This window comes from Phoxinus phoxinus, assembly GCF_949152265.1.
Source record: "Phoxinus phoxinus genome assembly, chromosome: 17".
Classification (NCBI taxonomy): Eukaryota; Metazoa; Chordata; class Actinopteri; order Cypriniformes; family Leuciscidae; genus Phoxinus; species Phoxinus phoxinus.
In genome coordinates, this window is record NC_136892.1 from 11,336,816 (window position 1) to 11,348,740 (window position 11,925).

The following is an 11,925-nucleotide window of genomic DNA, read 5'->3' on the forward strand; positions in this document are numbered from 1 at the left end:
CCTGTCAGGTGTAAGCCTAGGGATTTCCTCGAGTCTGAGAGTGGTGTCTACGGACGCATCCAACACAGGATGGGGAGCGCTGCTCGAGGGCAGACGGCTGTTTGGCCTTTGGTCAGAGCGAGAGAAGCTCTTCCACATAAACTGCCTCGAGATGTTAGCAGTGTGCAAAGCGCTCACTCGCTTTCGTCCCCTGCTTATGGGCTGCCATGTACTGATACGTTCAGACAGCATGTCAGTGGTGTCATACATAAATCGCCAGGGCGGCCTCAGGTCCCTGTCATTATACAAGCTGACCAGACGCCTTCTGGTATGGGCGCGCTGCAACCTCCTTTCACTAAGGGCGGTGCACGTGCCAGGACACCTGAATGTTGGACCAGATGTACTGTCCAGGAACCGTGTTCCGGCAGGAGAATGGTCGTTACACCCACACACAGTGCAACTGTTGTGGAAGAAATTCGGCAGAGCGGAAGTAGACCTCTTTGCGTCTCCGGAAAGCGCTCACTGTCTGGAATTTTACTCAAAAAGCAGGGACGCGCTGGCTCATCAGCGGCCGCGCCGCCCGCTGTATGCTTTTCCCCCTGTCTCCCTCCTGACCCAAGTGGTGGAGAGGATCAGGGAGAAAGGATGCTCAGTGCTGCTGATAGCACCGCTGTGGTTGAATCAGCCCTGGTTCCCAGCTGTGATGCAGTTAGCCAGCACCGCCCCGTGGCCAGTGCCTCTGAGGAGGGATCTCCTTTCTCAAGCAAATGGTTCGATTTGGCATCCTCACCCGGAGTTATGGTCCCTTCACGTGTGGGCCATCAACGGGTATCCGCTGACCTCCCGCAGGGAGTGCTGAACACGATCACACAGGCTAGAGCTCCGTCTACGCGACGGCTCTATGCGTCTAAATGGTCTGTCTTTTCTGGCTGGTCCACGTCTCGTGGCGTGTCACCCCCAGACTGCGGAGCTAGGTTTTGTCCTTCTTACAAGAGCTATTGGATAATGGGAGATCCCCTTCCACGCTCAAAGTATATGTGGCGTCTATAGCGGCTTTTTCTGAAACCGCTCACGGCCAGTCCATAGGAAGGAACGATTTAGTCATTCGGTTCCTTAAAGGAGCTAGGAGACTTAATCCACCCAGACCTCCCACTGTTCCCATTTGGGACCTTTCTACGGTGCTGGACGCCATGAAGGGTCCTCCTTTTGAACCTCTTCAGGAGATTGATTTGAAACACCTGTCGCTCAAGACGGTGTTTCTCCTGGCTCTCGCTTCAGTGAAGCGCGTTGGGGACTTGCACGCGCTCTCCGTGAGCACGTCGTGCATGGAATTTGGCCCTAATGACTCCAGAGTCGTGCTCAAACCTAAGCATGGTTACGTTCCAAAATCCCTAAACACACCGTTTAGGGCGCAGGTTATTTCCATGTCTGCCCTTCCGGTCACCGGGGACAATACGGACGATAATTTTCTCTGCCCAGTGAGGGCATTGAGAGCTTACGTGTAGCGCTCGTCTGTTTTCAGACAGACGGAGCAGCTTTTTGTTTCGTTTAGTGGGCGTCTCAAGGGACTGGCCACTTCGAAGCAGAGTCTATCCAGATGGATAGTAGACGCTATAGCTCTAGCGTACGCATCCAAAGGCATTCAGTGCCCTTTGGGTGTTAGAGCGCACTCCACGAGAAGTATGGCTTCTTCGTGGGCTGGGTCGAGTGGGATTGCCTTACAGGATATTTGTATGGCGGCAGGCTGGGCCTCACCGTCTACATTTATCAGGTTTTACAACCTCGAGGTGCCCGCCTTACAGGCCAGGATTTTATCGGTTTGAAATAACGGTGTTTATATTAGACTGAGATTTCAGTCGCCGTTTTATGCCATTGTTATGCTGAACTGCTGAGTGCAGTCAATTTGTGCTGATCTGCTATGTGCAGTCAATTTTGTGAGAGATGGTGGTTAGAACCCACCTCTTTCAGGATTCTCTGTGAGTCCTATAGGTGATTATGAACTGTATGAACCCCAGCTCAGTGCTCTGGGTCTATGGTGTCGGATCACTGCATACACGGCGTCTTACAGGGTGTTCCCCAATGCGTTGCTACGACAATGCAGTACGAGAGTATCTCTCGTAAGAGAACGTACTCGGTTACTAACGTAACCTCGGTTCACTCTAGAGAGAGGAACGAGTACTGCGTTTCTTGCCGTGTCTGCGCTCTGGTTGTTTCGCTTTAAAAATCAGAGTTCATAAGCCTGTGAGCGAAATATATAGCCCTAAGCCACGCCCGTTTCGGCGGGACATGACGCGGGAGGGCGCGAAGCGCCCTCATTGGGTGTGACGTCACTCTAGGGCTCGCTCCATTGGCTTAAGCATTTGCTGCACAGCAGCCAATAGGCGCGCGAGCTGTCTCGCCTAGGTCTGTATGCTGTGGCAATGCGCTTTACATTGATACAAAATTAAGGATAATTTTTTGCTTCAGTATTCTCGTGGAAAAGGATTTTCCCCAATGCGTTGCTACGACAACGCAGTACTCGTTCCTCTCTCTAGAGAGAACCGAGGTTACGTTAGTAACCGAGTACGTTCACCTATTTCAATTTATAAGAACTATATTATTTAGTTTTGACCAGGTTTGTGCAAAAGTTAAATAAATATAATGAAATGGAAAATTAGCCGGGGTTTTTTTGTGAAGCCCTGAGTGGACAAAATAATAGATCCTTACTCCAAGAGCCTATACTTTTCTCTTGTTAATCAACTCATTATTACGAGAAAGTTTAACAAACTGAGTCACAATATTTATTAGAACGTTTTTCTTAAACAACCAATAGCAATTGTAGCGTGGTAACGGAAAAATATTACGTTTTTTTTTATAAGAAATGTATTTAGTTTTAGCTGGTTTTAGTTTAAGTATGTTTTCTTGACAGTGTAGCCTATGTTAAAAAAATGTAATAAATAATGCATGCTCTAGGCACACACACACACACACACACACAAATTGCACTTTTTGAGGTAAAAATGATCCATTATTATTGTTATTAATAATAATAGTTTATATTTGTAGTAGTACATACATTTAGATTTTTGAAGATGTGTTTTGATCAAAATGCTAATGAAGGCTATGGTCATAATTCAAAAGGAGGCCACTTCTTGTTAAAGACATGACATTGATTCAACGTAGGCTACAGATCTTTTAAAAATGTTAACGCTGATTTAAGTGTTTTGTTAACCTTTTTCAACTCTGATTTCTCAACTCACTCTCTCTCTCTCTCTCTCTCTCTCTCTCTCTCTCTCTCTCTCGGAAAATAGGATTAGGCAATCAGGTAGGCTACTGACTTCAACGAGGGGGGTAATCATTTTTGCACAACACCTGTTAATCACTGGGTAATAATTTGGCACAACACCTGTTAATCACTGGCAGTGTGAATGAACCAAAATCAAACGATCCCGCTATTGAAATTAGCACCGGATGCGATTAGATGCGTGAAAAATTAACACAAGCATTTTTAGAACAAAACCCCCAAAATATCTTGAAATATATCGTCTGAGCAGTGTTTTGAGGGTAGGCTACAGTATTTAGCCTATATTAAACGGACCGTCGTTATTCCCTCTTAAGGTTATTCCTTACCTATTTTTGGTCGCGAGACCGTGACAGCGGCCATCTTTGAACCTCTCTAACTGTACAACGTATCACCTTTTAGGAGCCACGACCACAGAAATCGATGGAAAATAAAAAAAACTTTTAGATACCACTGCATACGTCATGGACATCAGTTGTGCCCATTTGGTAACACTTTAATGCTCCATTAATGAAGAACTACACCGGAACAAATGAGTAACACAATCCACTTGAAACCATACCAAACAAATATCCTCATTCATTGAAGCATCCAGTTTTGAGCGCTTCAGATTGGAATGAGTCTTCAATATGGTGGCGAATCTGGCAATGACTGCTCTCACTCCAAAGTTCCCTTGAGGTGAATTTATCTTGTTTAAAATGCAGCCATTGTCCCTCTTGCTGCCAGTGGGTTGAGATTCCAGTGTTATCCAACATTTTGGCATTGTAAATATGCATAAGTAGAAAAATAGTACCACAAAAATGTCAAAACACAATGAAAAATCCAGCACACAGAGCTCTTTACTATGATTAAAGATTATTATGAAACAATAGTTTTGATTTATTTATTTTTCATTAAAAAAAGGAAATCCTTGAGTTGACAAACGTCACCTATATTACCACACAGAATATAGATGTTTGGCACTGAACAATTGGAATGTGTACAAGTTTAAGGCAAGCATGATTTAAGCTCAGACTTTGGGAACCCAGATGATTTTTTTTGTTGAGGTCTGAGACACAAACTCCACGTCTAGTCAAACTGACACTTGTGTGACCAAAAGATCAGTTCAACCATTAATTCTCATTCATTCTGAGTCGTCACAGAATCCACTGATGCATGAATTGTTAGAATATGTTGTCTTTGGGCAATGAGCTTAAGTTTGACCCACATACAGTATAGAGCTATAGCGTACATTAGTTCATTCAGAACATTTACTAGAAAGTTTTAAAAACAAAACTAGGCTACTCACAGTCACAGGTTTTACATTGTTCCACCATGTCAAATGTTATTTATCACCCCTGCTTTCCTTTCCATACTGATAAGTAATGCTGAGTAAAGTAATATTAGTAAGGACAAACAAGGGGAAAAATTATACAAAATCAAACCAAAAACAGAAGAAAAAATCAAAGCAAAAATGTTACACTCAATAGTTCTGTGAAATTAAAAATGTAAAAAAGCTGAAAAAATTAGAAAATAAAATAATTTAAAACAAAGTGGGAGTAATAGCATAATGCACAGGCACAGTCAGATAAACAAACGGTTAAACATTTTACTCCTATCAAAACTCAAGTAAGCCATCGTTCATCCTTCAAAAGTATATCATTCCTTTATATCTATACACAACAGTGTTGCCAGACGTACGATAATTATCGTATTTGTACGATAATTTTGACCTCTGTACGATGTACGATCAATAATGGAAAAAATCCCATAATGTACGATAATTTCAGAATTGCCCGCAAATTAGTTAAAAAATCTCCCGGAATCTAGATCGAGCGAGCAAGAGCGCGCATGTGTAGAGCGTGCACAGCAGAGAAAGGGAGCGAGAGACCTTGCGTGTGTGTGCTAGTGTCATATACTGTCTATGGCTAGTGTGCGTGTGCGTGTGTGCCTCACGAAGCGCATGTAAGGACCTATTTTTTTTTTACAGTCTATGGTAAGGACCCAACCAAGCCCCCCCCCCCCCCCCCCCCCCCCCACCACCACCCCCCCCCCACCACCCCGTTGGAGAATTCTGCGCATGTTTTCATCGTGTACGATAATTTTCTTCCAAATACGATAATTTTGAGCTTCTGGTACGATACTTGGACATTTCCAATCTGGCAACACTGATACACAACAAACCATTCTGATTTATTTGAATGGTTTTTGTGTTCCATTCAATACTCTTACTTCCGTGTGCAATGTGCATGTTTGAGACACTTGTCTCAGATGAGAGTTCTTTGTCAGAGCTCGTCCTTCTGCTGAAGTTTCTGGTCCTCTGATCTCCTCTCGCAGTCACACAGTGCAGCGTGATCGGATGGCTGAGGCACTATTTCCATATCAGGATGGACTAGAGGCTGAGTGCTCTGACGATTTGCATAGGTCTGTAAAAGGACAGGACACACAAATTGACTACATTTACTACTTTCTCCGTGTTAGCTGTACCCAGAAAAGTCTTGCAGATGACAGCTTTTGTTAAAAGGTTAGTTCACTCAAAAATGAAAATTCTGTCATTAGTTACTCACCCGCATGTCGTTCAAAACCCGAAAGTGCTGCACTGTTTACACTACGTCAACAGCGTAGGAGAATGACGTGCAAGAGAAGAGATTGTTGAATAAAGTCGTTATTTTAGGGGGTTTTGCGCTCAAAAATTATTATCGTCGCATCATAGCATTAAGGGGAGACGTCCCAGGTGAATAGGGGAAAAAAAACTAATAGATATCAGCATGAAACTTCCCCATCTGATTACTGACATTAAGACAAATATCTTTTGTATAACAAGTTTTTTGAATATTTGTGTTTAAATATGCAAATTACGTATTCTCTCATTAAGTATGCGCTAATTTGCATATATTTCCAGAAGAGAAATTTGAACATTGGATAAAGCCAAATTCAAAATTCTTGTTTCATTTTGTTGACATATTAGAGCCAAAGGTTTTTACAGAGAGGATTTTGGATATCTCTTTTTATCACTCTAAAAAGTGAGTTTTTTCTTTATCACAGAAAAAACTGTCAACAGCCATAAAAAATTAATTTTCGCCCCGTTTTTAGGTATAAAATGTTGTATAAATCAGAATCTGAATGATATATGAACAAACCCCTCTGTAAAAACCTTAATAATATAGATAGGAACACAACTGGAAAGCTTGGTGTATGTAAGTGCTGCTGAAGTGGAGATTTCTGGCTCTGAGTATGAGGAAAAAACACATTTTGAGAAAACGGCCTTTAAAGATTGACATCAGCCAATGAGAGTTCGCTTTTAGAGTTAAATGCCCTATTGTACTTTCACGACTGGTTGCTGATAAAAAAGGAAATTACCATATTTGGATCCAACAACATTGTACAGGAGAAAGTGAAAAAAAATGATGTTTTTGCCTGCCGTGTCTCCCCTTAAGGTTGAACCACTAGTCACATGAACTATTTTAACGATGTCTTTCCTATCTTTCTGAGCCTTGATAATTGCAATGACGTTGCAGCCTATACTATGGGTGGTTCAGAAACCTCTCGGATTTCATCAAAAATATCTTCATTTGTGTTACGAAGATGAATGAAGGTCTTACGGGTTTGGAAAGACATGACATGGGTGAGTAGTTAATGACAGAAATTGTATTTTTTCTACTGAATAGGCTATAGACTGTCAAGTTTTATTAAAAGCTCATCTCACCAGGGGCAGGTCAGTTTTTGGTCTATTGGTTTGATTTGCCTCACAAATACATATATTGTATAAATGTATATATTTAAAAATATATTTAGCCTCTTTGCCAAATCTTACACACACTTTTAGGTCTGAACTTAGTTGGTAAACATAAATATGCACACGCAAAGAGAGACAAAAAACAGACAAAAAATATATATTTTTAAAAACAAAACAAAAAACTATTTTGACATTTTTAAATATTTTTTTATAAAAAAGGGTACATGTAGTAATAACATGGTAATATTTAAAACTTAGACATTTTTTCACATACACTCATTAACGAGAAACTATTGATGATCAGATACGATATGGTTTTAGTTAGAAAATATGAAGTTTTATAAGTTCAAGGGTCAAAACTGACCAAGCAATGCAAAATCTGTCTGTAGATATTGAATGCATTAGGAGGCACTTAACATTTATCAATACATCATTCAGTATTTATTGTTGTAAATGACAGATTCTTACCTGAAAAACAGTGTAGTAGTAGCAGTAGAGTCTGTGAGGCTGAAGCAGATCTCTCACCACCGATTGTCCCGCTTTAGCTACGGCCTCCGCCTCTGTGTCATTGTTCTGCGTACATTAAGTACATATTCAAGTTCTAACAATTACAAGATTTTCCTTTTTTGTTTTGCATATAATATGGGTCTCTTTTTTGCAAGTTTGTCATTGTTACATGTAAATGTATGCTGTTACTATACACATTCAATGTGCTCCAAGAGTAAGGACAACGTTTGTACCTTAGCCCATTTAATCTTCTCGATGAGGTCGGAAAGGTCCCTCTTCACTGGGATGTAGTGCACACCTGGTTTCAGATGTGTGTAAAAGTGTTCGTAGTATGGCGAATCCTGTTTTAAGACCAAGCTGTTGCCCAGCATCAGGTACGGAAACCTATAGGCTGCTACTGTTCCATCCACATTCATCTGGTATTTGTACTAAAGAGATTTTCAAGAGTAGAGCAAAGCATGTCACAATTCTTAATCTGTGTCATTTATTAAGTAGAGAAAAAGCATATTGCAGTTTAACCCTAAGGGGTTTTTGGGGTCCTTGAGATATTCTGACATGCCCTGACATTTGTGCTTTTTTCAGTTGCTTATAAACATATTAATGGCAAAGGTGTAATTTCACTCTATTTATTACAAACAGGGCTACCATAATATGTGAGCAACATGCATGTACATGTTTTTACATTTGTATTTTTGAGAGAATTATGTTTATGCATGGTTATTCAAAAAACAAACAATTAAAGTGTCTGAAATAACGCCACAAAACACATACTAAATATGTGTTTACAATGCTTTTGAGTAATGGATGTTGTCGCCTAGAGTTTTTCCTTCAAAATGATCTAAAAATCATCCTGCCTAATCGTTCACATAAAACAATACATTGATTTAACGTTTGTAAAACACTTTTTGTTGTTTTACAAAAGACATTTGTAGACATTTAACAGCTTATTTTTTCATATTTCTTAAGTCTGTATGAGCAAAAATGAGTCTGTATGACTTAAAATAGAGTATTTTAAGTCTATTTTACTGCTATGTAAAAACAAAAACGAGCAAAACGCGCCGGCGCGTTTGCCGACCCCAGTGGGGTTAATGAAGCTTTTTCGACACATTACTTACCTTAAAAAAATCAAAGAAACCGACCAGCGGCGTTTTTCCAAGTTCCTTCTCCCGTTCACGAAAGAAAAAAAACGCTGTTATTCCCGCATCGAGCAGCTCTGGATTTTCTTTGGACATGGTTACCAAGCGCAAGCGCTCTTCTCGACTGTCCCTGCCTCTGAAGAACGCCTTGTCCGTTTTATCTGACCACACAGGACCTGGGAAAACCATTAAAGAAGTCCAGAAAGGTGAGACAAAGGAAAGTAAGATAATATTGGAGATTTGACATGTTCGAAGAAGCACCTGTGTTCCCCTGGACTGACAGCAGGTCATTTGTTACGCCTCTCATTGCCTCTAAGGATGAGTGTGTGATATCGTATGTGGGAAGAATGATGTCGCGTGTGTCCGTGGAGCCGCACCATGAGATAATAGGCACTGGTCCGGGTTTGTCATTCACTTTCCTGTTCTCCATTGGCCAGTCTCCTACGTTAATATAAAATTCCACATCAGGCATTTTTACCTGGTGGAGACAGGACAGATATAACAATAAAATAGTTGATATGACCAATGTGTCCAATGAATCACCATAAAAAATGAAAAAATAAATACAATAATAAGTGCTGATGACAATTATAATGATTTTTTTTTTTCTATAAAAAAAACAAAAACAAATAGAAGCATTCACGAATGGGTTTTATTTTGGACCCCAAATTGTTTAGCTTACTTTTCGAGCGAGGGAGAGCAGGATCTCATCCGAGAACATCTTGAAATCGGTGTACTTGCCCAGGGAGCGCCGATGCACCTGATTGTTTAAGATGGTATAGTGAATGAGTCCTCCTCGCTTTGCAAAGCGCATTGGGACCTCCTGCAGGAGCTGCTGCAGGTCAATAGATGGGAATGAACTGAAATCCTCTTGAATTTGGGGGTCTTCCTCTGGGCACTGCATGACCCCCTGCCACGCTGCCACATCGGACTCTGGACAATCACAGTATTCATGATAAACAGGACCTGGAGGAATTAAAAAGATTTTATGATGCATATTTCGCAAAAACTTTTAAAAGAATTACAGATCATTTGAAAAAGAGTTTGTCTTTACATAATACTAATAGATGTATAATTTTGCATACTTTTAAAGAGTATACTATACCGATTCAGTCCATATAAACTATATTAACTGTAAGTGTAATTTTTTCACACTACAGTTACAAATATAATCAAGTACTTCACATGTGCTTTAGTTCAAAATAAGTGTACTTCTATAAACGACAAAAGGAAAAGATCAAGAAAAACTTTTCATTTGACATTAAATACAAAGTGTACTTTTAAATTTTAAAGTTTTTTAAATAATCATGAAAGTGTCCTCCAGTTACACTTAAGTGGCCTATTATATTATATATCTGCAAGTACAGTTTTTTAAATAGACTTAATAATTGAAGTACACCACTACTAGTACTGTAATTATGTGGATGGAATCTCACTACAAGTGCGAAAGCAAAATATAAAGTTTTGAGTAAAACTAAGCCTATAGACCACATTCTATCAATGTCCAAAAAATGTTTTACCCCTAAGACTGTATGGTGACTTTGCCACTGGCTTGTCTTGATACAAAACTTCAATCTTCAAACCCTTCAAAGAACTTCCATAGAGTCGGTATCTGACAAGCAGGGAGCCGTCGCCCCGATCCAATGGCACTGGGACATGGACACGAAGATACTCATTTTCCAATGAGGATATTGTCACTTTGAAAGAGTCTTTAACTAAAAGAAAATAAACAGTAACCATAAAGTGTGCAAGAAAAGACACTGACATACACTGGTTTGAACTAAACAAATTTCAGTCAATTTACATGAAGGGGAAAAAAAACAAAAAAATTATATTTGCATCGATTACTAGGCTAATACTTTACAACTAAATAGGCTACTGGCCTTTTAAACCAGAAGAACTGTGTATTACTGAAACAGAGATCTGAAAAATCTGGTTATCCGTAATAATAATTCAAAAAAAATTATTCAAAACACATACAAACACCATTACATTATATAATGTAAAACTGAATAATGTAACGTACATTCATTCAAAAAATAAAAATGTCATGAAACTTTAAGGCTGATTTAAGTTTTTTCTCTTTTTCCCCCTTTTGGATAACCCCTATTTCCAAGAGATATTTGTATATGATCAGTGTAGGGTAAGTTAATAAATGACTATCTTTAACAGTGTAATTAGATTACTGTACTAATTACTCTCTCTAAAAAGTATTGCATTAGTTATTAATTACTTTCCAAATGTGATATCAACCTCAACCATCAGATGAAAAATTCAAGGACAGACATGAAACTGTTCTTTTAACGTTTTAATGTATAAAATTGCATACATTATTCTTGAACTGACCAAAGTGTGTAAAGGGAGAAGATTACATTTAAAACATATATTTTAACATGCAAATTTGATGTTAAATCCACTATTATTGAATTGTTCTAGTATTTCATGCAATTACATCAGAAGTAACTAATTAAATAACAGAAAATAAGTCATTAAATTACAGTAATTAATTACACCCAGGCTGTATATGATTATATATTACATTCTTACCAGGGGAGACAGTGATGTTTTCTCCTCGTGAATCAACAGTCTGAATGTAGAAGTATCTGACAGGAAGCACAACATCAGGATTCAGTCCAGGACCCCACACGAGACATTTACCCGGATTAATATCAATACTCTGACAAAAGCCTACATTTAAAGCTGTTGTAATTACCAGGGCGAAGGCAACATTTGGCATGTTTGCAAAAGCGTTTCTAATGTTTATATGAGGGATCATTTTATCTGCTGTTCCTGTCGCTGAGCAAGAGGGAGTTGAATTACAGCTCAAGTTCGCTGCAAAACTGCTAATAATTTTTTGCCATGGTTAATACAGACGTGTTTTGCGTTTTCCTGTTTTATAGACACGGACTTGTTGTATTAAGGTAGAAAATAGCAAGTTAAACAAAAATGTGGGTGGCTTTTAAGTGTGGCGTTTGTGCTGCGGTGCGCCTCGATAATAAATCCGGCGAGTTTCAAAAACTATTCAGGAGTTCCGGATCTTATGAGAATGGAAGTTCATAATGTAGTCACAATGCAGTTCATATGAAAAGTGCTTCGTGCAAAATCATAGACTGTAATAAAAATAACACTGGCCTATTTTGTATTTTTAATGAAATTTTAGTTTTATAAAATTGTATAGGTGAAAATTGACTTGCGTGAATAAAGTGCCAAAATGTGCTGCTTCATCTGTCTTTTTTCAATGATTATCAAGGTCATTTTTTATATTCCGCACAGAGCTTAGACAAAATTAAAAAGCATTACAAAACAAT

General features: G+C 39.2%; 1 protein-coding gene across 1 annotated transcript; it reads right to left on the reverse strand.

Moving 5' to 3' along the window:
• Positions 1 to 3,718: 3,718 nt before the first annotated feature.
• On the reverse strand, positions 3,719 to 11,630 carry poglut3 (protein O-glucosyltransferase 3). Its single transcript, XM_079585121.1, has 9 exons — positions 11,165 to 11,630; positions 10,138 to 10,332; positions 9,300 to 9,583; positions 8,879 to 9,095; positions 8,597 to 8,793; positions 7,715 to 7,909; positions 7,443 to 7,547; positions 5,408 to 5,664; positions 3,719 to 4,911 (listed from the first exon to the last, which is right to left on the reverse strand). Exons 1-8 carry the CDS (start codon positions 11,391 to 11,393, stop codon positions 5,524 to 5,526), a joined length of 1,563 nt encoding a protein of 520 aa, XP_079441247.1. The 5' UTR covers positions 11,394 to 11,630; the 3' UTR covers positions 3,719 to 4,911; positions 5,408 to 5,523.
• Between the last annotated feature and the right edge of the window lie 295 nt (positions 11,631 to 11,925).